At 55.3% G+C, this 26,529-nt stretch overlaps 1 protein-coding gene across 2 annotated transcripts; it reads right to left on the reverse strand.

The window, feature by feature from the left end:
- Window positions 1-2,381: 2,381 nt before the first annotated feature.
- On the reverse strand, window positions 2,382-25,300 carry JAK3 (Janus kinase 3). Of its 2 annotated transcripts, XM_035287066.3 has the most exons (24): window positions 25,264-25,300; window positions 21,519-21,715; window positions 21,058-21,181; window positions 20,685-20,796; window positions 20,333-20,478; window positions 19,626-19,920; window positions 18,959-19,081; window positions 18,709-18,866; window positions 17,882-17,993; window positions 16,919-17,105; window positions 15,406-15,533; window positions 15,077-15,208; window positions 13,692-13,776; window positions 12,496-12,623; window positions 11,678-11,810; window positions 11,447-11,598; window positions 11,167-11,317; window positions 10,372-10,511; window positions 10,101-10,290; window positions 9,303-9,427; window positions 8,854-9,026; window positions 8,150-8,267; window positions 7,760-7,870; window positions 2,382-4,389 (listed from the first exon to the last, which is right to left on the reverse strand). In XM_035287066.3, exons 2-24 carry the CDS (start codon window positions 21,700-21,702, stop codon window positions 4,276-4,278), a joined length of 3,321 nt encoding a protein of 1,106 aa, XP_035142957.2. In that variant the 5' UTR covers window positions 21,703-21,715; window positions 25,264-25,300; the 3' UTR covers window positions 2,382-4,275. The 2 variants fall into 2 exon arrangements, with proteins under 2 accessions (XP_035142957.2, XP_035142958.2); XM_035287067.3 differs by lacking the exon at window positions 7,760-7,870.
- Between the last annotated feature and the right edge of the window lie 1,229 nt (window positions 25,301-26,529).

Below are 26,529 nucleotides of genomic sequence, written 5' to 3' on the forward strand. Positions count from 1 at the left end.
AGTGCAGTGGCTATTCACAGGCGCGATCCCACTACTGATCAGCACGGGAGTTTTGACGTGCTCCACTTCCGACCTGGGCCAGTTCACCCCTCCTTAGGCAACCTGATGGTCCCCCGCTCCCAGGAGGTCACCATATTGATGCCAATACTCCTGGGCTCAAGCGATCCTCCTGCCTCAGCCTCCCGAGTAGCTGGGACTACAGGCATGACCTTGCCCGGCTCTTTTTAATTTCTTAATTTTTTTTTGTTTATTTTATTTGAGTTTATTTTTGAGCCAGAGTTTCGCTCTATTGCCCACGCTAGAGTGCGGTGACTCCATCTGGGCTCCCTGCAACTTCAGACTCCTGGGTTCAAGCAAGTCTCCAGACTCAGCCTCCAGAGTAGCTGGGATTACAGGCACGTGCCACTCTGTCCAGCTAATTTTTTTGTATTTTTAGTAGAGACGGGGTTTCACCATGTTGACCAAGATGGTCTCGATCTCTTGACCTCGTGATCCATCCGCCTCGGCCTCCCAAAGTGCTGGGATTACAGGCATGAGCCACCGTGCCCGGCCTTGTATTTTTTTTTTTTTTAGTAGAGGTGGGGTTTTGCCATGTTGGCCAGGCTGGTCTCCAACTCCTGACCTCAAGCGATCCGCCTGCCTTAGCCTCCCACAGTGCTGGGATTATAGGCATGAGCCACCACACCCAGCCATTTTAAAATTTTAACTGTATAGACGGGAGTCTTGCTATGTTGCCCAGGCTCATCTAGAACTCAAGTGGTCCTCCCTCCTCGGCCTTCCAAAATGCTGGGATTACAGGTGTGAGCCACCATACACAGCCAAGTCTTTGCTACTGTCTTCACCATTTTGAAGAAATGAAATAGTCAATTGAAAAATAATAATCCTGCATTTTCTGGGTGGTAGGAGGGAAGACAGCAGGCATCTTCCAAGCCCAACAGTGTTCAGAATTTTGTTGCTTTTTTTTTACTGTACAAATAAGAAAACAGACACAGAGGCCAGGCGCAGTGGCTCATGCCTGGAAATCCAGGCACTTTGGTAAACTGGGGCAGGCGGATCACTTGAGGTCGGGAGTTCGAGACCAGCTTGCCCAATGTGATGAAACCCCATCTCTACTAAATACAAAAATTAGCTGTGTGTGGTGGCGCATGCCTGTAATCCCAGCTACTCGGGAGGCTGAGGCAGGAGGATCACTTGAATCCAGGAGCAGAGATTGCAGTGAGCCAAGATCACACCACTGCACTCCAGCCAGGGGGACAGAGTGAGACTCCATCTCAAAAAAAAAAAAAGGAAAAAGAAAACTGAGTCACAAAGAGAGGACTCTAGACTTGCCCAGTCACAGGAGACCAAGAAGAGCCAGGTCTTCTTAAGACGCCTGACACACAGGGCTGGGGGTGTCCCGTTGGAAGCTCTGCCTCCCCAGCACGGCGGTCCCTTCTGGGTGAGCAGAGGCTGATGGGGACCCAGAACAGATCAAGGTTTATTAGTTCAGCATCTGCTTGGCCCCAGCTTTGTGCCTAGGGGGTCTCATGGCTTTATTTTACCAAGCAGTGAAACAGGCTGAGAGAGGGAAGGATGCTTGACCAGAGGCAGGAGAGAACCTGGGCTGGAATTCGGGTCTTGCTTGACCCCCGGCAGGGGCCTCCCCCTTTCTACCACATTGGGTGCTCTCTGGGTATCTCTCTCCCCATCTTTCTTTTTTTTTTTTTTTTTTGCAACGGAGTCTTGCTCTGTCACCCAGGCTGAAGTGCACTGGCATGATCTCAGCTCACTGCAACCTCCGTCACCCAGTTTTAAGCAATTCTGCCTCAGCCTCCCGAGTAGCCGGCATTACAGGCATATGCCAGCGCACCAAGCTAATTTTTGTATTTTTAGTAGAGACAGCGTTTCGCCATGTTGGCCAGGCTGGTCTCAAACTCCTGACCTCAAGTGATCCTCCTGCCTTGGCCTCCCAAAGTGCTGGGATTACAGGCATGAGCCACTGCACCTGACCATTCTCCACATCTTTCTAGCAGTTATGAGGTGCACACGGCTGGGAGTGGCCTGGCCCCAGTGATATTGGTCCCCGCCCCACAGCCTCGCCTCCCCCAGCCTGGCCTTGTCCTCTGACCACCCAGAGAGCAGCCTGTTTCTTCCCCACCCACAGAGAGCCTGTAATCAGCTCCCCCAGGCTGCAGCCAAGGCCAGCAGCTGGGGCTAGGAGTGAGGGGGCGCTGTCCTTGAGGGTCCCAGCCAAGCCTCACCCAGCGGTCCTCTTCCACCAGCCTGCCCTGAGGCCCCCACCATGGCCCCTTGAAAGGTCTCTGGCCCACAGCCCTCCATATCCCTCCTAGCTCACACAACCTCTCAGGTTCCCCATTGCCCCAAGTTGAGCACAAACCATCTTTTCCATTGAATTTCTTTATTCAGTCAACAAACACTCCCACAGCCGCCTCTGTGCCGAGGCCTTGGCCCAGCCCCCAAGTAACCCCAAGGCCAGGAAGGACAGCTGGACACAGACACTTCCCCAGCCCCAGGGTCAGAGAGGGGCTGGAGGGAAGGACAGGGCTGGAATAGTGGTGGGGGAATGTGAGGGAAGGCTGCAAGGGTTTTAAGAGATGGATAAAAGTTTTCTAAGGAGGCAAAAGTGGCGGAAGAGCTTTGCAGGTTGGTGAGGAGGAGCTAAACCTGCATGAGAATCCCTATCACCAGTCAGAAAGTTGACCCTGCCCAGCCAAGGGGTAAGCTCTGCCCATTTTGCAGGGGACAGAACTGAGACCCAGAGAGGAAAAGGAACTTGCCCACCATCATACAGCGCAGAAGTGGCAAAACCCTAGGCTTCAATACCTGGGCTCTTAACCTCCTTACTCAGCCTTCTCATGCTTGGCATGCTGTTCCCTCTGCCAGGAACGTCTTTCCTTCCCTCGATTGCCTGAAAAGTTCCTGCCAGGTTCTGTGTCATCCCTTTGTGGCCCTTGTAGGGTGAGGACAGAAGGGGTCCCATCAGACAGATGAGATAACTGAAGCCCTGGGACAGGCAGGTTCCATGAGGGTGGACTGAGACTCCAGCCTCTCCGGCCTCCTTACAGAACCCCCAACGGATACACGAGCTCCCCCAAAGAGCAGAGTTCCAGCCACGGCAACTGCTCTCATCCTTGGCTTCCTCCAGAGAAACAGACACGGGGGAGCAAAGTCAGATCAGATATTTAAAGCCACACTCATGTCCTCATTGGAAATAAGACTCAAAACTGGGTGCCTGTAGTCCCAGCTGAGGCAGGAGGATCACCATAGCCCAGGAGTTCGAGACCAGCCTGGCCAACAGAGCAAGATCCTGTCTCTTAAAAAAATAATAATAATAGGCCAGGCACGGTGGCTCATGCCTATAATCCCAGCACTTTGGGAGGCTGAGGTGGGCAGATCATCTGAGGTCAGGAGTTCAAGACCAGCCTGGCCAACATGGTAAAACCCCCATCTCTACTAAAAATAACAAAAGTAGCTGGGCGTGGTAGCTCACACCTGTAATCCCAGCTACTCGGGAGGCTGAGGCAGGAGAACTGCTTGAACCCAGAAGGCGGAGGTTGCAGTGAGCCGAGGTCGCGCCATTGCACTCCAGTCTGGGCAACAAGAGTGAAACTCTGCCTCAATAATAATGATAATAATAAATTTAGAAAAAACAAAAACCCGGGCACAGGGGATCATGCCTATTATTCCAACATTTTGGGAGGCTGAGGCAGGAGGATCACTTGAGGTCAGAAGCTCAGGATCAGCCTAGCCATCACGGTGAAACCTTGTTTCTGCTAACACTACAAAAACTAGCTGGGTGTGGTGGTGCACACCTGTAATCCCAGCTACTCGGGAGGCTGAGGCAGGAGAATCGCTTGAACCTGGGAAGCAGAGGTTGTGGTGAGCCAAGATCGCAGGGTGAGACTCTGTCTCACAGAGAGAGGGGGGCGCGGGGAGAGAGAGAGAGAGAGAGAGAAGGAAACTCAGAGGGCCAGGGCTTGAGGGGATGGGAAGATGGGAGGGACTTAAATTTGGTTCCCTGTGTCTTCAAGCCAGAGACCCCACTGACACATCTGCCCATCTGTCCTGAATCTTAACAAATCCAAAAGGCCACAGCCATTCCACAAGCCACAGGAACCCCCGAAATGCAATTTCATGGGGGTGTTCCTGAAGTAGAGGACCCTCACAAGGCCCAGAGAGGGGCAGCTCCCTGCCTAAGGTCACACAGCCAGTCAACAGAGACCTAATCCAGAGGTCTGCAGGACAGAGAATGGGTGAGCAGGGAAGGTGGGAGTCTCACACCTCCGGCTTCGACTCTACACACAGCATGTCCAGCTGGGGGCCCAGGGCGCTGAATGACGGCCGGTCCTGTGGGCTAGTGGCCCAGCACAGCTTCATGAGCTCGTGAACCTGAGGGGCAGAAGACAGACAATGAAGTCATGCCTGAGCAGTCAGAAGGACACAACTCCCACTCAGTTTATCTGTTTTTTTGTCTAGCTCTGTGGCCCATGCTGGAGTGCAGTGGCACAATCTCTGCTCACTGCAACCCCCCCCTCCCGGGTTCAAGCAATTCTCCTGCCTCAGTCTCCTGAGTCACTGCAATTACAGGCACATACCACCACGCTCAGCTAATTTTGTATTTTTAGTAGAGATGGGTTTCACCATCTTGTCCAGGCTGGTCTCGAACTCCTGACCTCAGGTTATCCGCCCCCCCTTGGCCTCTCAAAGTGCTGGGATTATAGGCATGAGCCACCGCACCTGGCCTCATTCAGTTTTAAAATATAAATTAAAGCCGCTCATGCCTGTAATCCCAGCACTTTGGGAGGCCAAGGTGGCGGATCATCTGAGGTCAAGAATTCGAGACCAGCCTGGCCAACATGGTGAAACCCCATCTCTACTAAAAACCCAAAATTTAGCCTGGCATGGTGGCGCATGCCTGTAGTCCCAGCTCCTTGGGAGGCTGAGGCAGGAGAATTGCTTGAACATGGGAGGTGTAGGTTGCAGTGAGCTGGGATCACGCCACCACACTCCAGCCTGGGTGACAGAGTGGGACTCCATCTCAAAAAAAACAAAAAAACGTTAATTAAATTCCATCCCATCTCTGCTCCAAAACATCCCATGGCTCCCTGTGGGTTTTATTTATTTATATATTTGAGACAGAGTTTTGCTCTTGTTGCCCAGCCTGGAGTGCAGTGGCGTGATCTCAGGTCACTGCAACCTCCGCCTCCCGGGTTCAGGCAATTCTCCTGCCTCAGCCTCCCGAGTAGCTGGGATTACAGGTGCCCACCACCACACCCGGCTAATTTTGTATTTTTAGTAAAGATGAGGTTTCACCGTGTTGGTCGGGCTGGTCTTGAACTCCTGACCTTATGTGATTCACCTGCCTCAGCTTCCCAAAGTGCTGGGATTTACAGATGTGAGCCACCGCGCCTGGCCGCTACGGATCTTAGAACACAGCTCTCCCCTGATGCCCTCCTGCACTCATCTCCCTCCTTCTCTTTCTCATTTGTTCCAGGCAGTCAAACCTGCCTCCATTGCACTGGTGCTTAAAGGACCCGGCTCATTCATTCCCCAGGGCCTTTGCCCCTTCTGTGCCCTCCACTGGAAATGTCTCCTTCTAGATTTACCTGTGGGTGGGCTCTTCCTCCTTCCATCATTCCCCTCCAGAGGCCCTTTTTGACCACCTCCACCCCACTATTTCCCTCTGTTCATTTTTTTTTTTTTGAGACAGAGTCTCTCTGTGTTGCCCAGGCTGGAGCGCAATGGCAAGATCTCAGCTCACCGCAACCTCCACCTCCCGGGTTCAAGCTATTCTCCTGCCTCAGCCTCCCAAGTAGCTGGGACTACAGGTGCCCGCCACCACGCCTGGCTAATTTTTCATTTTTGGAAGAGATGGGGTTTCATTATGTTGGCCAGGCTGGTCTTGAACGCCTGACCTCCTGATCCATCCACCTCGGCCTCCCAAAGTGCTAGGATTACAGGCTTGAGCCACCGTGCCTGGCCTGTTCATCTCTTTCAAGGCACTTATCACTACCAGAATTGTTTGTTTGTTTTGAGACAGGATGTCACTCTGTTGTGCAGGCTGGGGTGCAGTGGCATGATAATGGCTCACGGCAACCTTGACCTCCTGGGCTCAAGCAATCCTCCTGCCTCAGCCTCCCAAGTAGTTGAATCTACAGATGCATGTCACCACACTGGCTAATGCTTGTATCGTTTGTAGAGAGAGGGTCTCACTATGTTGCCCAGGCTGGTCTGGAACTCCTGGGCTCCAGTGATCCTTCTGCCTCAGCCTCCCAAAGTGTCGGAAGTATAGGCATGAGCCATTGCGCTCAGTCCAGAATGTTCTTATCAGGTTCTGCTAGTTACAGGGAGGACAGGGTTCTCTCCCCATCTGGGTCCTCAGAACCCAACAAGTTATGGCACACAGTTGGCACTCAATAAATGTTTTTGGCCTGAACAAATTAATTTATCAATGACCAACTGCATGTCAGACACTTCCACAGGGCTTATTATATGATTATAAACCATGAGAGGGTGGTATGTGGTGGCTCAGGCCTGTAATCCCAGCACTTTGGGAGGCTGAGGTGGGTAGATCACGAGGTCAAGAGATCGAGACCATCCTAGCCAACATGATGAAACCCTGTCTCTGCTAAAAATATAAAAATTAGCTGGGCATGGTGGTGTGCGCCTATAGTCCCAGCTACTCAGGAGGCTGAGGCAGGAGAATCGCTTGAACGCTTGAACCTGGGAGGCAGAGGTTGCAGTGACCCAAGATCATGCCACTGCACTCCAGCCTGGTGACAGAGCAAGACTCTGTCTCAAAAAAAAAAAAAAAAATTAAACAAAAAAATTAAAAAAAAAAAATAACCAGGCATGGTGGTGTACACCTGTAGTCCCAGCACTTTGGGAGGCTGAGGCAGGAGGACTGCTTGAGTCCGGGAGTTCAAGACCAGCCTGGGCAACATAGCGAGACCCCCATCTCTAAAGAATTATTATTATTATTATTATTTGAGATGGAGTTTTGCTGTTGTTACCCAGACTGGAGTGCAATGGCATGATCTCAGCTCACCACAACCTCCGCTTTCTGGGTTCAAGCAATTCTCCTGCCTCAGCCTCCCGAGTAGCTGGGACTACAGGCGTGCACCACCATGCCCAGCTAATTTTTGTATTTTTAGTAGAGACGGGGTTTCATCATGTTGACCAGGATGGTCTCGATCTCTTGACCTTGTGATCCACCCGCCTCGGCCTCCCACAGTGCTGGGATTATAGGCGTGAGCCACCGCGCCCGGCCTAAAAAATTATTTTTAAATTAGCCAGGTATGGTGGTATACACCTGCAGTCCCTGTTACTGGGGATGCTGAAGCAGGGGGATCACTTGAGCCCAGATGTTGGAGGCTGCAGTGATCTATGACTGGGCCCCAGCCTGGGCAACAGGACAGAGTGAGCTCCATCTCCCCATGAAAAGTCGCCACCGTTTATGGAGCACCAACTCTGTGCGGAGCTTTCAGATAAGCCCCGTAGGCACAGGCGTCCAGGAGTCCGGGCCTCCCTCACCGTATAAGGCATTACTATTCCCATTTTGGAAAAAGGGTAAACTGAGGCTCTGAAAATGCTCTGACTTGCCACACAGTGAGAGAGTAGCTAAGTGGGGGCCAGGATCCTCATCAGCCTCACACTCTAGCCTTTCCTCTCAGTCCAGAGACTAAGGCGCTAGCTGGTTGCTCGAGACCCTGGCCCAATCTACAGACTGGGAAACTGAGGCTAGCCCTACCGCGCTCACCTCAGCAGGGCAGGCAGGAGGTGCTGGCAGCCTCTGGCCCTCCTCCAGCAGTTCCAGGAGGCGGCAGAGGGCGGGGACATCCCGCTCACAGGCCATCAACCGCAGGAACTCCTGGAGCAAAGCAGGAGCGCAAGTGGTGGGGGAGGGACCTCTGTGGGAGAGGGGGGAGGGGCACCCGTGTGGGGGAAGGGGCCATCTGTGATGGAGTGGGGAGAGGCTGCCTGCACTGTGGGGGGTCAGAAAGGTGAGGAGGGTCCTCTTCACTGGGGCCTATGATGCTGGAACCAGGTGACCCCATGCTAAAAAGGGACGCAGGTGCAGACAGGATGGAGATTGGCTACAAGGGCCGTGCCGGGAGAGGGAGGCTGGGGGCCCAGGGAGCCGACTCACCGCCGAGGGGCTGCAGCTTTTGTCGCAGTAGCTGAAGAGCTCGTACAGGACAACCCCGAAGCTCCAGACGTCTGATTGGCGAGAGAATATGTTGTCCGAGAGGGACTCGGGGGCATACCTGGCGAGGGGACAGGGAGGTCTTGAGGAAAGGACAGGAAGAAGGGGGTAGCCTTGGAATGGGGAACTGGTCGGGGTAGGTGGGGACTGTAAGCAGGTCAGTCCCATCCCCAGGGTCTCGGTTTCCCTGGCTGTGGGATGGGTGGATTCTCCAGCCTTGGGAGGTGCCTGGGAAGACCCCAGGCCGGGGACGGGGGCGGGGCCACTGTGGAGGGGCGATGGGGCGGGGCCAGAGCCGTGGGATGGGAGGGGCCAGAACGGGGGGGGGAAGAGTGGAACTAAGAGGGAGCCAGCGCCGAGGGGCGGAGCCAGAGTAGTTGGAGGGGTGGGGCTGTGAAGAGTGGGAGGGGCAAGAGCTGAGGAAGGGCGGGGCTAAGGCTGGGAGCGGCTGACAGTAGGGCAGGAAAGAGGGAGGAGCCAGTGCAGTTGAGGGGCGGGGCTCTGAGGAGTGGGCAGGGCCACAGCTGGAGCGGAGGAAGGGCGAGGCTAAGGCTGCGGGACAAGCAGCGGGAGGGGCGGGGCCATGGCTGGGGGCGGGATCAGAGCCGTAGTTGGGGGAGTAGGGAGCCTGGGCGCGGGTTCCCCACCAGAAAATGGGGCTCTGGCCCGGCTCGCGGACCACGTAGTAGTCTTTGTCAAGCGGAAGCAGCTTGGCTAGACCGAAGTCAGCGATCTTGACGTGTGCCTCGCTCTCCACCAGGATGTTCCGGGCTGCCAGGTCGCGGTGCACGCAGCGGCGGGAGCCCAGGTACTCCATGCCCTGCGGACCGGTGGGGCGAGCGTGCAAGAGGACCCCAGGATAATTCGGCAGGTACCCCAAGCCTGACCTGGACTCTAATCCTAGCCCAGACCCCAAGCCTAACCCTACCCACGAGCCATCCTTCACTGCAGTTCTGATCCTGAGCCAAGTCAACCCCACCACCCCGAGACCTGGACCGCAAACATCACTCTTCAGCCTTCACCGCGACCTCTGTGCAGACCCCTGCCCAGGCCGAGCCAACTGAGTCCCCACAGGTCCCGGGGCGCCCCCTCGCACCTTGCAGATCTGCGAGGCGTAGAGGAGAAGCCGGCTGGCATCGAGATGCGCGCGATGCCGCTGCAGGAAGTCGCGCAGGCAGCCGCTGGGCAGGTACTCCATGACCAGCCGCAGGCTCTGGCGGCCTGGAGGACGCAGGAGCTGTCACAACAGGACCCAGCCCTGCTCCTCCCCCCATTTTCCCCCTACCCCGCTTTCACAGCGGGACCTCGTGTCCCTCTTGACCTCAGTTTTGCTGACTGTGACATGGAAACCAAGACAATGACACATTGCTAATATCTCTTGAGTACCTTCTACTACATTGATTTGTTTCTATATCACGGCCAGCCACGGTGGCTCATGCTTGTAATCCCAACACTTTGGGAGCCTCACTCTAGGTCAGGAGTTCAGGACCATCCTGGCCAACATGGTGAAGACCCATCTCTACTAAAAACAAAAATTAGCCGGGTGTGCTGGCATACTCCTATAATTTCTGCTACTCGGGAGGCTTAGGAGAATCATTTGAACCCGGGAGGCAGAGGTTGCAGTGAGCCAAGATTGCCTGACTGCACTCCAGCCTGGGTGTCAGAGCGAGACTCTGTCTCAAAAACAAAAATCAAGTAAATATCACAACGACCCATTTTCAGCTGGAGAAACTGTGGCTCCAAAAAGTCAAGGTTGCACAGTTGGTAACGGGTAGGGTCAGGATTCAAACCTGTGACCCATGAGAATCTGGATCCATAATCATGCAGGAGGGTAAGAGTTGCACTTTGAAAAGCATCCATATGTCTTGGTTCACTCATCCAGGAGCTGGCTCACCCGGGCCGTAGCTGACACCACGATACTTGACAATGAAGTCACTGTGCAGTGCTTTGAGGATCTGGATCTCCCGCTGGAAGTCCCTCTGCTGGTCTGGCCCGCTGTGCTGCAGCTGTTTCACGGCCACCAGGGCACCTGTGTTGTCGCCTAGCGGGTCATAGCGGCACAGCTCCACGCTGCCAAAGTTGCCCTGGGGAATAGTGGGGCTGGTGTCCAGGCGCTCGGATGCTGCCCCACCCTCTCCAACCCACCCCGGCCCCACCCACCTTACCTTGCCCAGCTGTGAGATGTACTTAAGGTGTCTCTCCTCAAAGATCGTGGGGTCTTGGCAGGCATAGAGCTGGGTACCATTCCACAGCCCATCACGAGGTGCCAGGGCACCAGGTGTGAGGTCTGAGAGGAGCTCATAATCTGGGGCGGGGGCATGGCCAGTGGTAAGCAGCGCTTCTCATCCTCAGCCCCACTCCTGAGCTGACTTGCTGTGCAACCTTCATCTGCATATTGACCCTCTCTGTGCATATGGCAGGGCCATTGCAAGCTCAATTCTACCTTGTGGAGACTGGAAAAAGGTGTCCCCACCCCATCCCAGGCAAAGGAAGCCTCCTCGTGCAGTACACACCCTGTGCAACTCCCCATGGCTACAAAGACGGAGGACATAATGAGAACTCATTTCCCTCGTTCCACCACTATGAAATGTGGCCACATGATTGCGCTCGGGCTGATGGACAAGATGTGCTGGGTGCCTTCCAGTCCTGGCCCATGGAAACCTAACACGGGACCCTCCACTCTCTCTTATCTGCAGAGGATCCAACAGGGACCCAAGGCCGGAGGTGGGTGGAGACACAAAGTGAAAGGTTCCTGTGGGCCTGGGCACCCTCGTTGAATGAGGACTAAGTATCGCACGGGCATGGTTGTCTGTGCCTCTCATCCCACCCACTTGGGAGACTAAGTCAGGAGGATTGCTTGAGCCAGTAATTCAAGACCAGCCTGTGCAACGCAGCAAGACCAAGCCTAACCCTACCCATGACATCGCAGCTCTTCCCACCCAATCAGGCCCAGTGGGCACCTGCAGAGATGAGGCTGTTGAGGTCACGGATGATGGCTCGAAAGGAGGGTCTCCGGACTGGCTCGTAGTCCATGCACTGCTGAATGAGCAGAGCCAGCTCTGTCCACTTGGGGGCCGGCAGCTGCTGCCGGTCCTCATAAAACTGAAGTTTCTGAGGGTGAGAGGAGGGGTCTGTCATCCCCAACCCACCAGACCCACCCCAACCTCCCAGACTGGATATCGGTCTGCCCTTCTGTCACAGTGGGGGCTCAGTGACCGATGGCAGGTGAGGAGCTCTGACCTTAGCGGGATCCAGGGCACTGATGGGCATGGTGACGCCACTAAACACCTCCCAGACGGTGGCGCCGAAGCCCCACTTGTCAGCTTCCAGGCTAAGTGTCTGGGCCCCTTGGAGGCACTCGGGGGCCACCCAGGGAATCCTGTCCGTGAGCACTGAGGGAATGGAAGTGCGATGAGGGATCCACTTCCTTGCCCCGCTCAGCCCCTCCCTTCTCCAGCTCCAGGAACTTACTCTCCAGGCTTAGCACCGTGGGGCTGACCCCAGGGTCACTCAGCTTGATGAAGGGCGGGCTCCCATCACCCCCGTCCCGAGCCAGGAGCACCTTTCGGGCAGAGACATTGCCGTGGGGGAGGCCTTTGTCCTCCTAAGGGGGCCAGGCATAGGGAAATGCCAGGAAGGGTTTGATGAATGAAGAGTCTCTTTGGCAAACTCCTATACATCCTTCAAAACCACTTGGTACTGCTCAGACATGCTCCAGCATCATCCCTGACTCCTGACATCCTGTCTTGCCCCTTTAGTTTACCCCCTACACTGACCTGGCTGTGACCCTCCCCTTCTCAAACCCATCCTGTGGCTCCCCAGTGCCTTTGACACAAAGTGCAAGCGCCTTAGCCTGGCAATCAAGGCCCTTGTTCAAGCTGCCCACCTCTTCCACACTGGCCCCCGGTCTCCTGCCAATGGAACTGCCTGATAGGCCCCAGTGGGGTGCAATACACCATCTACCCTGTGGGCCTTTACCTAGGCTGTTCCCTCAGCCTGACGCACCCACCTTCTTTTCTTTTCTTGATGAACTTCACTCAACCTTTAAGGCCCCATCTCCAATGTCCCTTCTTCTAGGAAGCCTTTTCCCCTGCCTAGCCTCATCATTCACTACACCCCCTGACATCCATGAATGACTTGTTCCCTTCTAGTGTTCTCACAACCTCATTCTAAAACGCCCTCCCCTCGAACCCTTACCAAACTCCTATGCATACTACAGAGCCCACTCCCAATCCTGAGAGAAAGGCTTCCCTGCGAATGGAGGGTGGAGCAGGCAAAGGAGCACTCACCAGATAGTTGAGGGCATAGGCCAGCTGTTTGACCACCTGTAGCTTCCAGCTGGCTGGCACCAGGTGGCCACGCTTGCGCAGATACATGTCTATTGCCCCCAGGTGTACAAATTCCTGCACCATGGTGCCTGGTTGGCAGCAGGGAGAGGCAGCATTGGGAGACTGAACTGCACTTGTGTTGAGGACGTTCTGCTCTCATGGTCTCTCGAGACACTCATCTCTGTCTGTTCCCTCCCCTGCCGCCTCTGTTCATACCATACTACCCTCTACTCCCACCTCCAGCTCTGAATAATTGGCTTGGGATTTCTGGAAGATGCCAAGCTGTTTCTTTTTTCTTTCCTTCCTTTCTTCCTTCCTTCCTTCCTTCTCTTTCTTCCTTTCCTTTCCTTTCTTTTTCTTTTCGCTTCTTTTGAGACGGAGTCTCACTCTGTGGCCCAGGCTGGAGTGGAGTGGCGCTAACTTGGCTTATTGCAATCTCCACCTCCCAGGCTCAAGCATTTTCCTGCCTTAGCCTTCCAAGTAGCTGGAACTATAGCATGTACCACCACACCTGGCTAATTTTGCATTTTCAGTAGAGATGAGGTCTCGCCATGCTGGCCAGGCTAACTACTGATCTCAGGTGATCCGCCTGCTTCAGCTTTTCAATTACAGGCGTGACCCACTGTGCCCAACCTCTGTATCTCACTTCTAACCCTTTGTACGTTCTGTGTCCTCTGCCTAGAGCACTCCTTCCTTTCCTAATTCACACCTGCCCTTGTCTTTCCAGGTTAGAATGCATCTCCGTCTACCCACAGCATTGCCCAACCCCCAGCCTCTCTGACCACCCACAGTGCCCCATGCTGCCCTCCTCACACCTCGTCACGCCCTGCCTATCACATTCTAAGCTCTGTCCCCAGCTCCCAGCCCATCCCGGACTCCCAACCAAAGAAACCAGGGCTCAGAATGGTCATGTACAGAGCTGCAGAGACTGGAAAGCCAGTTTTGTCTGACTTCAGACCATTCTGGGGCTGGGCACAGGTGGGAACCTGGAGCTGCTTTCCAAGGAGTGATGATGGGGAGACATGAATGAGGGGTAATAGACACGGCCCCCATCAGGGTAGTCCAGCACGTTGCTGGTGCTGTCATATGGAGGCCCAGAACAGAGGCGGGAAGGACAGCCTGGACTGGGGGGGCGGGGGGCCGGGGGGGGGGCTTACTGTCTCCAGCCATGCACACGCCGTGCAGTAACACGAGATGCCGGTATGACACTTGACTCATCAAGCTCGCTGCTTCCAGGAATGACTGCGGAGGGTGGGAAGGGAGAGAAGACGCCTGGGTTCTTTCCACTTCAACGATCCCAAATTTTGTGCTCACAAAGCTGCCTTAGGTGAAAACCTGCCCACAGGCTGCCTTTGGCCCTGCAGTCTGCCATTAGTACATACAACACTACCATGATGATGTTCTTTTTTCTTTTTTTTTGTTTTTAGAGAGGGAGTTTCACTCTTATTGCCCAGGCTGGAGTGCCATGGCCCAATCTCGGCTCACTGCAACCTCCTCCTCCCAGGTTCAAGTGATTCTCCTGCCTCAGCCTGAAATCAGAGGTTGCAGTGAGCTGAGATCACGCCGTTGCATTCCTGCCTTAGTTTGGGGTGCCCCCTAGAAGCCGACTCTGAGATGAAGACTCCAGGGCACACTCCGGGTAGCAGGGATCACAGGCACGCACCACCACGCCCCGCTAATTGTGTTTCTTTTTAGTAGAGACGGGGTTTCTCCGTGTTGGCCAGACTGGTCTCAACCTCCTGACCTCAGGTGATCTGCCCGCCTCAGCCTCCCAAAGTGCTGGGATTGCAGGCGTGAGCCACTGCACCAGGTCACTACCGTGATTTTCTGATACGGGATGGAAATTCCCACTACAGTCTACCTTTATTTATTTATTAATATTAGTATTATTATTATTGAGATGGAGTCTCACTCTTTTGACAGGCTGGAGTGCAGTGGCATGTTCTTGGCTCACTGCAACCTCCACTTCCTGGGTTCAAGTGATTCTCCAGACTCAGCCTCCCGAGTAGCCAGGACTACAGGTGCCCACCACCACGCCGGGCTAAATTTTTGTTTTGGTACAGATGGGGTTTTGCCATGTTGCCCAGGGTGGTCTCCAACTCCTGGCCTCAAGTGATCTGCCCACCTCCGCCTCCCCAAGTGCTGGGATTACAGGCGTGAGTGACCACACGTGGCCTGTTCTGTTTTTTAGAGGCAGGGTCTCCCTTTGTCACCCAGGCTGGAGTGCAGTGGGGTGATCAAAGCTCCCTGCAGCCTCAAACCCCTGTGCTTAAGTGATCCTCCCCCCTCAGCCTCCTGAGTAGCTGGGACTACAGGCACGTGCCACCACACCTGGCTGATTTTTAAAATTTTTTTGTAGAGACGAGGTCTTGGGATGTTACGTAGGCTGTTCTGGAACTCCTGGCCTGAAACCATCCTCCTGCCTCAGCAGGAGGGCATGAGCCACCGCGCCCAGGCCCTGTGTGTTTTTAAATTTCTCTGTGTCCATGACCCCCTCTCCAGCCAGCCCTGCCTCCAAAGGTCTGGTCCCCACCCCACTCACCTCCATGCAGTTCCTGTGTTTGGCGTCCATCACCTTCAGCAGCACCTCTGTCTTTCGGGCCTCCCCATCCACTGCCTCGTGGCGACAGCCCCGGTAAATCTTGGTGAAGGACCCGTGGCCCAGGTTCTCATGCTGGATGGTGAGGAGACAGCAGAAGAGCCCAGTGAGGGTTCCTGCAGCATCCCGGCCCACCTGAGACACCACTGCTGGCGCCATTTTACAGATGAGAAAACCGAGGCAAAAAAAACTTACAGCACATGCCTGAGGCCACACATCTGCGTCTCTGGACCCCAGACTGAGGTATCACCCCATTTCCCAGGGCCCCTTACCCACTCCAGGCTGTCCGCAGGGATCTTGTGAAATGTCATCTGACTCAGCTGGCATTGGGATTGGGGCTGAACCAGGGAGGACGTGGGTGGGCTGTGACCTCTCCGGACCACAATCAGGTTGGACTTTTCTATGGGGACAGAATGAGGGAGAAACACCAGAAATCAGAGCTGAAATGTCCCCAAGTAAACCAGAAATCAGAGGTGAAATCAGAGGTTGCAGCGAGCCGAGATGGCGCCATCGCACTCCTTAGTTTGGGGTACCCCCTAGAAGCCGACCCCGAGATGAAGACTCCAGGGCACACGGTTTATTTGTTTTCTGTTGTCATTGCTGTTGTTGAGATGGGGTCTTGCTGTGTCATCCAGGCTGGAGGGCAGTGATGTAATCTCTGCTCACTGCAACCTCCGCCTCCTAGGTTCAAGTGATTCTCCTGCCTCAGCCTCCTGAGTAGCTGGGACTACAGGTGTGCGCCACCATGCACGGATAATTTTTGTATTTTTAGTAGAGATGGAATTTCACCATGTTGGCCATGCTGGTCTCAAACTCCTGACCTCAAGTGATCCATCTGACTCAGCCTCCCAAAGTGCTGGGATTACAGGCGTGAGCCCCCACACCTGGCTGGCACATGATTTATTTGAAAGGAGATCCAGAAGAGGCTGGGTGCAGTGGCTCATGCCTGTAATCCCAGCACTTTGGGAGGCCGAGATGGGTGGATCACCTGAGGTTGGGAGTTCAAGACCAGCCTGTCCAACATGGAGAAACCCTGTCTCTACTTAAAAATACAAAACTAGCTGGGTGTGGTGGCGCATGCCTGTAATCCCAGCTACTCGGCAGGCTGAGACAAAAGAATGGCTTGAGCCTGGGAGGCAGAGGTCACAGTGAGTGGAGATCCTGCCATTGCACTCCAGCCTGGGCAACAAGAGAGAAACTCCATCCAAAAACAAATGGAAGGAAGGAAGGAAGGGAGGAAGGAAGGAAGGAAGGAAGGAAGGCAGGGAGGGAGGGAGGGAGGGAGGGAGGGAGGGAAGGGGAGGGGACGGGAAGGGAAGGGAAGGGAGGGAAGAGAAGGAGATCCAGAAAGTCCCCATAGGGATCTGGGATGAGAGACAGGGAAGGGAGGAGCCCTGCAGGGGTCTTACTGAGCAGGTAGCACTGCAGACAATGTGAACAAACAGGGCTCAGTTCTACTAGAGATTCTGGGAGACTCTGAAGAACTCACATCTCAGAGTTGTCCCATCAGAGGGGTTTGTCTCAGAGTGAAATTCACCCAGAGGAAGAGCTGAGAGATGGAGAGGGACTAGGGGCAGACGGCATGGCTCAAATCTAGCTATACTTAGATCAAGCCAGACCTGAAGGTTATTTATCTCTAACTGCTGAGCCAATAAATCACCTTTTCTTCCCTAATCCACCTTGACCTGCAGTTTCTGCCACTTGCCACCCACACAGGAGCTGTCACAGACATAGAAAGCCAGGGTCCCAGATCAGCCACTCATTTCAGGGAAGGAGAGGGCTCACCTTTGGGTCTGGGGATACAGCAGGAGGTGAGGGTCACTGGGACCCCATCTACGTGCAGCCCTCCATCCCAGCAGGTTGCCAGGAGCTCTCGAACACTGCTGTAGGGTTGGCTGAGGCCAACCAGAAAAAAGGATCCTGTGGGGCTGCGCCGGATGAGGCAGCCCTTGTAATCAGGACCGAGGGGGGTCTGCAGAGAAGAGTGAGTGGTCCCTGAGTGGGAGTGGGCAGCACTCTCCCTCCTTCTCTCTTCCTTTCTTCCTTTCTCTCTCTTTCCTTCTCCCCTCCTTCCCTCCCTTCCTTTCTCTCTTTCCTCCTTTTTTCTTTCTTTCATCTCTCTTTCTCTCTTTCCTTCCTTCCTTTCTCTTTCCTTCCTCCCTCCTTCCCTCCCTTCCTCCTTTTTTTCTATTTTCTCCCTCCCTCTCTTTCTTTCCTTCTTTCTTTCATCTCTTTTTCCTTCCTTCCTTCCTTTCTCTCTCTTTCTTTCCTTCTTTCCTTCTTTGACAGAGTCTTGCTCTGTTGCCCTAGGCTGGAGTGCAATGGTGCAATCTCTGCTCACTGCAATCTTCATCTCCCAGGTTCAAGTGATTCTCCTGCCTCGGCCTCCCAAGTACCTGGGATTACAGGCCTGTACCACCACACCCAGCTAATTTGTGTTATTTGTAGTAGAGATGGGGTTTCACCACACTGGCCAGGGTGGTCTTGAACTCCTGACCTCAGATGATGTACCCACCTTGGCCTTCCCAAAGTGCTGGGATTACAGTTATGAATCCCAGCCTCAGTCCTTCCTAAAGCACCACAAACTCATTGCAGTCTCTAGGCCTTTGCATATGTTGTTCTCTTCACTGGGGGTGTCTTTTCCCTCCCATTCTTCAGGAACCAAATGCCAACGGATCTTTTAGATCTTAATTCAAACGTCACCTCCTCCAGGAAGCCCTCCACTACCCACCCTAGCAGTAGACCGACCTGAACACAAACAGTAAGGAGGAAGCTCTCAAAGTCCTGGGGGCTGCGGCGGAGAACATAGGAGCCAGGAAGTGAGCCCCCAGTCTTAAGCTTGTTGATGGCAAAGTCCAGACTGTGGGGAAAGGTGAGAAGGAAGGGGAAGGAGAGTCAGAGACAGGAGAAGACAGAGACCTGGGTTCAAATTTAGTACCTCTGTAGCCCTGGGATCTTTGCCAGGTGACACCCTCCCCCCATTTATCAAATCAGCCATAAGTCTTGGCCTCTTCCTGGGAGACTTTTTAAAAAATAGAGACAGGGTCTTGCTCAGTTCCCCAGGCAGGAGTGCAATCTCAGCTCACTGCAGCCTCCAACTGCTGGGCTCAAGTGATCCTCCTGCTGCTTCAGCCTCCAGAGTCGCTGGGACTACAGGCCAACCACCACACCCAGCTATTTTTTTTTTTTTCATGTTTTTTGTAGAGTTGGGGTCTTTCTTGTTGCCTAGACTGGCCTCCAACTCCCGAGTTCAACAATCCTCCCGCCTTGACCCCTCAAGGCGCTGGGATTGCAGGCGTGCGCTACTATGCCCGCCTTTCCTGGGAGATTGAACAAGAGCCTGTAGGTGAAGGTGGGTGAATTGTCCGACTACAGGAGATGGCCCTGGGGTCTGAGAGAGAGTAGTGGTCGCCCCGCAGAGCAGGAGACTCCAGCTTCACCGAGGCTGATTGTGTGGCACGTCTGGTGTGGGCATTTGGCCCCTGTCCGGGGCTCCTGGAAGGTGAGGTCGCTGAGGCGAGAAGGGGAGGGGCCCTGCGTAGCCGCAGAGGTGGGAATGGAGGGCAGGTCCTTACGTGATGGGGCCGTGGCACTGCTCGGCCACCTCCTCCAGCAGCCTCGGCGGTGCCACCTCCTTGCAGAAGAAGTGCTGGGAGTCCGTGGTCAGCCGGAAGTAGCCGTCCACGAGCGCCACAAAGGACAGCGCCTCGGGCAGCCCCGGGAACTCGGCCTCCTGCGAGGGAGGAGTGTCGGAGCCCACTGCAACCCGAGGGTGCCGGTCCCGCCCTCGGGGTAAGGCCGGAGGGGAGGGGAGCCTGCACCCACCAAAATCTGATTGTCTGTCCTGGTGACAGTCACCAGACGGTGCTCCCCGGCCGGGCCAGCGCGCGGGGCCTGCTTGATGCTAATGTCTACGATTTCTGGAAAGTCGCAGAAGGGCTGGAGGTCCTGGGAAGGAGGGAAGGATAGAGGGGGGGACCCTGCTGTACCCCACCAACCCACGCCCACGAGCCGGAACACCCAGCCACGCCCTCTCCTTCTCCACCCCTTTCCCGCTCAACCCCGCCAAATCCCGCTCCCTCCTGTCAACCCCACCCCTCTCAACCCCTCCCCTGCCCATCCCCCAACATCTCCCACCCACCCCCTGCCTATCCCCGCCTCCTTCTCTCTGCCAGTGCCCTGCCCCTGGATCTCTGCCCTGCTTCACAGCCTCCCAGCTCTCGGAGCCTCACTCCCTCCTTCCGGCGCCCACCCACCCACTCCCCTCCTCAGCCCCTCCCATTTTTAATTCCCGCGTCGCTCAGCCCCACCCTTCACTCGCTTGCCCCTCCCACTCCCGTAGTCTCCTCCCTTCCTAAGCCCCTCCCCTCCTTAAGCCTCGTCCACTTCCCCGACGCTTTCGCTTTGGCTCCGCCCCACCACCCAGCCCACTCTGCGGGCTCTACCTAGCCCCGCCCCCATTGGCCCCGCCCAGCGGGGGGTCCGCCCTCACCTCCTGTCCTCCAGGGCTCCAGGCGAGGCCGCTGTCACCTGCCACGCGGAGCAGCCCCAGCCCGTCCTGGCCATCAGGGCCCCCGGGGAGGCCCACGTGGAAGGTCTCGGCGGCCCCGGCCGGATTCAGCCTCTCCAGGTCCATGATGTACTTGGCCATGAGCGACTGCCGGTCGGCCTGGCAGGAGGCCACGCGGCGCAGGGCCCTGCGCACAGTCCTCCGAATACGCCTCCGCGTCACGAAGCCCAGGCCCTGGATCTGGTCGCGCAGGCCGGGGGGTAGGCAGGCCTTGTAGCTGCAGAGGTTGGAGGGGAGGGAGCCGGCCCTTAGCGTGGGGAGGAGTCCCCGCAGGGACACAGACAAACCCAGGCTTTAGCCCAGGGGCTGGGGCGAGGCCCCAGTTGGGGCACGAGGCACATAGGAACTCTCATTCAGGGGCAGGTATGGGGACTGGACCTCAGAGTACGAGAGGGCCACTGGCGCCCACAGGTCGGACAGGGACCCCACACGCCTTTTAGCTGGGCAAAGTCAGGTGTCTGTCCAGCTGGAGCCTGGGGGTGGGGAGGGCTGGGTTCATGGGAGACGCCGTGTCATAGGAGCACCCTGAAAGATTGCAGGGGAGCTGCATGGTGGGAGCCTGGCACCGGATGGAGCCCACATTGCTCACTCCCAAGCAGAGGCGGTCCCCACAGCCTGGTGGCTCTCACCTGACAGTCTTCAACAGTTCTCCTGGCCGCTGGGCCTGCTCTCTTGACATCCGGGCCAGGTCCAGCACAGCCAAGCTGAGACACTCACCCTGCTCCTTGAGGCTGAGGCCCACAGCGAGGCGTCCACTCACCAGGTCACTGCGGTGCTGGGGGCACCCCACAGGGAGCATTAGCTGAGGTCACCCAGCTTCAAGCCCTGATGTTAACCTGCAGAACCCCCAATCCTGGGCAGACCCACACCCCTGGACTGCCACAGGGAGGGTCAGACGAGGTCCCACCTGATTGCAAGCCAGCCCTGATGTTGCTCCTCGGACGCCCAACCCCCTGGGCCAAACCCCAGGCAGAGCCCCACCTGGGCAAAGAGGTGCTCCAGGACTGGCAGGTCAAGGACAGCGCTGGCCAAATCCTTTCGCAGCCCAAAGCGGTGGCACTTCTCCAGCCCACACCAATTGGGGAAGTAAAAGCTGTGAGGGGGAAAGAACCCTGGGTTGAAAGTGAAACCTAGTCTCAGAAGGAGTGATGGTATGGTGGAGGCCTCACAGAGCCCAGCTTGTACCTTTAACTTGCTGTGTGACCTTGGGCAAGTGACCCACCCTCTCTGGTCTGTTTCCTCATCTGAGAAATGAGTAGTGATCATGTCCCCTCCCTGGGACGGGGGTGTGGGCACCTTGAAATGCAAGGAGATAACATTGTACAATCCCTGGGTTTTGGGACGCACTTCCTACCGAATCCTGTAGCAGAGGACATGGGTGGTGGCATCTTCCACGGAGAAGATGTGACTTGGGGGAAACCAGCAGGACAGGTCCTCGGTGGCCAGAGCAAAGAGGGAGTGGTACACAGGCAGGATGCCTATAGGAGGCGGTTCCATCAGCACCCTCCTGAGTCACCTCGCCTGTGCCCTGCAGGAGTGCCAGGCTCATACCCAACCATCCAGATCCCTTCCATACCACAAGGGATGACCAGCTGTCCCCTTCATGTGCGGGTCACACCTTTCAGTTTTTGCACAGACCATTCCCTCTGCCTCAAAGGCCCACCCTTCACACCCTTCTCCATTGCCAAACTCCTACTCATCCCTCAAAGCCCCAGCTCCAATGCTGATTTCTATAGGCATCTATTCCAGTTCCCATTCTTGGCTCCACATAGCCCTGTCCTTCCCTCTGGCCCGATCTTCTAGGGATGCACTCACCGCTGGCCTTGGCAGCCTGCACACACAGGTCCTCAGCCAAGTGGTCCCCATAGGAGAAAGATAGGCGCTGGGGGGGCCCTGGGCCCCGGGCAGGCAGCAGCACTTGTAGGGCACCAGCTTCCGTGGACAAGAGGCTGCAGGAACGCTGAGGGATCAGGGGCGTCTCTTCGTTTGGAGGTGCCATGAGGGCAGCTTGCCTGGGGCACAGAGAGGCAGCCCCTCAGTCCTGGCCAGAAGGGACTGGACTTATGGGGTAGGGGCAGCATGGAAAGGCGTGCTGGAGGCCGGGCTCGGTGGCTCACGCCTGTAATCACACCATTTTGGAGGCCGAGGTGGGGGGTGTGGTGGGGATCACTTGAGGTCAGGTGTTTGAGGCCAGCCTGGTCAACATGGTGAAACCCTGTCTCTAAAAAGTACAAAACTTAACCGGGTGTGGTGGTGTGTTCCTGTAATCCCAGCTACTTGGGAGGCTGAGGCAGGAGAATCACTTGAACATGCAAGGCAGAGGTTGCAGTGAGCCAAGATAACACCACTGCACTCCAGCCTGGACAACAGAGTGAGACTCCATCTCAAAAAACAAAAAAAAAAAAAAGAGAGAGAGAAAGAAAGCCTTCTTGAGATGGGCCAAGGAGGAAACTGGCTCCCTGCTTCCCAGCCCCCAACACCTCCCACCGTCTCGCTCACTTGCCCTGAGAAACCTCAGCGCTCAGGGCCCCCAGCTGGGCTGGGGAAAAGGGTGGATCTTCAAGTCCCCTGAGAAGAATCGGGGAGAAGAAGCGGGTCACTCAGATTGACCCAAATGGAGAAGATCCGAGAAAATGCTGGGGAAAAACAAACAAAAGACCCAAAAACCCGTGTTCCAGCGGGCGCAGGGGTTCACGCCTGTACCCCGGCACTTCCGGAGGCCAAGGAGGAAGGATAGCTTGAGACCAGGAGTTTGATCTTTGTTTTTTTGAGACATAGTCTTGCGCTGTTGCCCAGGCTGGAGTGCTGTGGTGCAATCTCAGCTCGCTGCAACCTCCGCCTCCCAGATTCAAGAGATTCTCCGGCCTCAGCCACCCCAGTAGCTGGGGCATTACAGGTGTGCGTCACCACGCCCAGCTAATTTTTTTTGTATTTTTAGTAGAGACGGGGTTTCACTATGTTGTCCAGGCTGGTCTTGAACTCCTGGCTTCAAGTGATCTGCCTCAGCCTCCCAAAATGCTGGATTACAGGTATGAGCCACCCTGCCTGGCTGAGACCAGGAGTTTGAAGCCAGACTGGGCAATATAGTGAGAGCACTTCTCAAAAAGAAAAAAAAAAATCCCTTGTAATCCCAGCACTTTGAGAGGCCGAGGCATGTGGATCACTAAGGCTAGGAATCTAAGACCTCATTTAGCAGGGCATGGTGGTACACCCCCATAGTCCCAGCCACTTGGGAGGCTGAGGAGGGAGGATGCCTTCAGCCCTAGAGGTTGAGGCTACATCGAGCTATGATCACACTACTGCACTCCAGCCTGGGCAACAGAGCAAGACCTTATCTCTCTCTTAAAAAAAAAAAAACAAAATACAAAACAATGTTCCAAAATAATACCCTGGGGCAGTGGTGGGGCCGCATTAATGAGGTTTTTGGTTTTGGGATGGACTCTGGTTCTGTCCCCAGACTGGAGTGGAGTGGCGCAATCTCAGCTCACTCCGCCTCCCGGCTTCAAGCGATTCTCCTGCCTCAGCCTCCCAAGGAGCTGGGATTACAGGGGGCATGCGCTACCACACCCGGCTAATTTTTGTTTTTTTAGTAGAGACGGGGTTTCACCGTGTTGACTAGACTGGTCTGGAACTCCTGACCTCAGGTCATCCACCCGCCTTGGCCTCCCAAAGTGCTGGGATTACAGGCTTGAGAAAACACGCGGGGTCAAATGAGGTTTAAGACTCAGTCCCAGAAGACTAGGACCCCTAGGACTCAGCTTTCATAGCTGTGAAATGGGCTGACTCCCCAGCAGCCTCGGTGAGGCGGTTTGCTCAGCCCAATCCAGGCCTAAAGGGTCACCTCAATTAATCTGCGTTAGTTCCTACACTTCCTGATAATGTGCCGGTAAGCAGTTTACCAATGCCTGTTCAACCAAACAGGAAGGGCAATCGGCACAGTGGTGCGCGGTGGTTACCAAGGGAAGGGAAGTCTTGCAGGGGAAAGAACCTTACTGCCGGGCGCGGTGGCTCATGCCTGTAATCCCAGCACTTTGGGAGGCCAAGGCGGGCGGATCATGAGGTCAGGAGATCGAGACCATCCTGGCCAACATGGTGAAACCCCATCTCTACGAAAAATACAAAAAAATTAGCTGGGCGTAGTGGCACAGGCCTGTGATCCAAGCTACTCGGGAGGCTGAGGCAGGAGAATCACTGGAACCCAGGAGGCGGAGACTACAGTGGGCCGAGATCTCGCGCCACTGCACTACGACCTGGGTGACAGAGACTCCGTCTCAGAAAAAAAAAAAAATTCCTTACCAAAGGGACACTTTGAGGTCACCAACGCCCATACAAAGAACGAGCACATTCTTAGTCCCAGAAAACTTGGAGGAGCCCCAGGTCTCCGAGACAAATCCTATCCTAATTCTAATGGCAGAGCCTGTGATGCCTAGTTTTGCCCTTTATAGAAATAGAATCACATCGCATGTCCTCTTTATCTCGCCCTCGACATCAGCCAATCAAGTGGGTTTTTTTGTTGTTGTTACTTGTTTTTTGTTTGTTTGTTTGTTGTTTTGACAGATTCTCCCTGTTGCCCAGGCTGGAGTGCAGTGGCATGATCTCAGCTCACTGCAACCTCCACCTCCCAGGTTAAAGTGATTCTCCTGACTCAGCCTCCAAAGTAGCAGGGATTTCAGGCGCCCGCCACCACCATGCCTGGGTAATTTTTGTGTTTTTAGTAGAGATGGTATTTCACCATGTTGGCCAGGCTGGTCTCAAACTCCCGACCTCAAGTGATACGCCTGCATGAGCTTCCCACAGTGCTGGGATTACAGGTGTGAGCCACTGTGCCCAGCCTCAATCAAGTTTAAAATAAAGCTTCCATGGCAGTGGCACCCGAATGCAATCCCAGCTACTTGGTGGGCTGAGGCAGGAGGATAGCTTGAGGTCAGGGGTTAGAGACCAGCCCGGACCCCTTTCTCCAAAAACCATTTTTTAACAAAATATTATTTTTTTTAATATTGAAAGAAAAGAAAAAGTCAGAGGTGATGTTTGGGCCCAGAAAACGCCATTGGTTTTTTTCGTTTGTTTGTTTGTTTCTGAAAAATGTTTGTAGAAACGGGGTCTGGCTCTGTTGCCCAGGCTGGTCTTGAACTCCTGGCCTCAAGCCACCCTCCCGCCTCAGCCTCCCCTGTTTATAATCCCCAACATTCTGCATTCTGGCATGGTAGGGCACCCTGTGTCTGGACAGGGAAGGCTTGGAGGGTGGGGGCTGGGAACTCCGCCCCCCAGTCCCTCCCCCAACCCCGACTCCCACCCCCATCGCAACACCAGCAGCCGGTGGCGCATGCGCAGTGACTCCTGCAAGTCCGCAAGGCGGGCAACTCGGGGGACCTTGGTTGAAGCTGAGAAGGGAGCGCCTGGGGGATGCGAGTCTCAGCTCCTGTCTGGCAGCTTTCCTCCGAGGCCTGGAAGGCGAGCTCGGCTTTGCCCTGGCAGCACCCTGCACCAGCCCTGCCATCCCCAGCCACCACCGTCCTCCCCCAGGGTCTGGGCAGAGCCCGGAGGCATCGCCAGCTCTTACCTAGCAGGCAGGGATCCTGGGCGTTCAAAGGGAGGGCAGAGCCAGGAGGCAGCGAGAGGAAAGTCCCACTCGGCTCCTTCCTGTGTGGGCCCCTTGGTTTCCTGAGCCACTGTCATTTACCGAAAGTAAGGGCCCTGTGGGGGACGGGGGCGGGGAGGCAGCCAAGGAGGGGTAGAAAGTTCCGGAAGCCTCTGCAACAGCCACCTGGCTCAGACAGGCTGCTGGAGACCCCTGACCCGAGGGAACTGATGATGGCACAGAGAAGGGTCTGGGTCACACCGGGGCAGGGGGCTCAGCCGACTCCAGACCCACTTGTTAAGTGGGGCCCTACCCTGCCCTTGTTGCCTCAGTTTTCCCATCTGTTGCATGTGTGAGTCGGGCACCCATTGGAACTACTTTTGCAGCCAGAGAAGGAAACCCGGCTGGATTTGCCCAGGAGGGAGGCAGGGAAGTTGTTCCAGAGGAAGGTCAAGTTCTTCTTTGAGGTATTTCTTCCTTAAGACTCAGGGAGAAGATGGGTGGGACACAGCGGCTCATGCCTGTGTCCCAGCACTTTGGGAGGCTGGGGAGGCTGAGGTGGGCGAATCACTTGAGGTCAAGAGTTCGAGAGCAGCCTGACACACGTGGCGAAACTCTGTCTCTACTAAAAATACAAAAATTAGCCGGGCATGGTGGCTCATGCCTGTAATTGCAGCACTTTGGGAAGCCGGGGCAGGCGGATCACTTGAAGTCAGGAGTTCGAGACCAGCCTGGCTAACATGATGAACCTCATCTTTTTTTTTTTTTTTTTTTTTTTTTGAGACGAGTTTTGCTTGTTACCCAGGCTGGAGTGCAATGGCACAATCTCGGCTCACTGCAACCTCCGCCTCCTGGGTTCAAGCAATTCTCTTGCCTCAGCCTCCTGAGTAGCTGGGACTACAGGTGCGCACCACCATGCCCAGCTAATTTTTGTATTTTTAGTAGAGACAGGGTTTCACCTTGTTGACCAGGATGGTCTCGATCTTTTGACCTCGTGATCCACCCACCTCGGCCTCTCAAAGTGCTGGGATTACAGCCGTGAGCCACCACGCCCGGCCTGAAACCTCATCTTTACTAAAAATACGAAAATTAGGCAGTCGTGGTAATGCCTGTAATCCCAGCTACTCTGGAGGCTGAGGTGGGAGAACTGTAATCCCAGCTACCTGGGAGGTGAAGCTTGCAGTGAGTCGAGATCACGCCACTGCCCTCCAGCCTGGGAGACAGAGCCAGACTCCATCTCAAATAAAT

The sequence above is a fragment of the Callithrix jacchus genome, chromosome 22, assembly GCF_049354715.1.
Source record: "Callithrix jacchus isolate 240 chromosome 22, calJac240_pri, whole genome shotgun sequence".
NCBI lineage: Eukaryota > Metazoa > Chordata > Mammalia > Primates > Cebidae > Callithrix > Callithrix jacchus.

What these genes read in the sequence shown, in the direction of transcription:
- JAK3 (XM_035287066.3), bottom strand. Translation starts at nt 21,702, where the DNA reads ATGGCACCTCCAAACGAAGAGACGCCCCTGATCCCTCAGCGTTCCTGC. An exon ending in GCAGGCTGCCAAGGCCAGCG is followed by an intron (nt 21,182 to 21,518) that starts GTGAGTGCATCC and finishes CGCCTCCTATAG; the next exon opens with GCATCCTGCCTGTGTACCAC. An exon ending in TGGTGTCAGCTACGGCCCGG is followed by an intron (nt 9,428 to 10,100) that starts GTGAGCCAGCTC and finishes TGCGTCCTCCAG; the next exon opens with GCCGCCAGAGCCTGCGGCTG.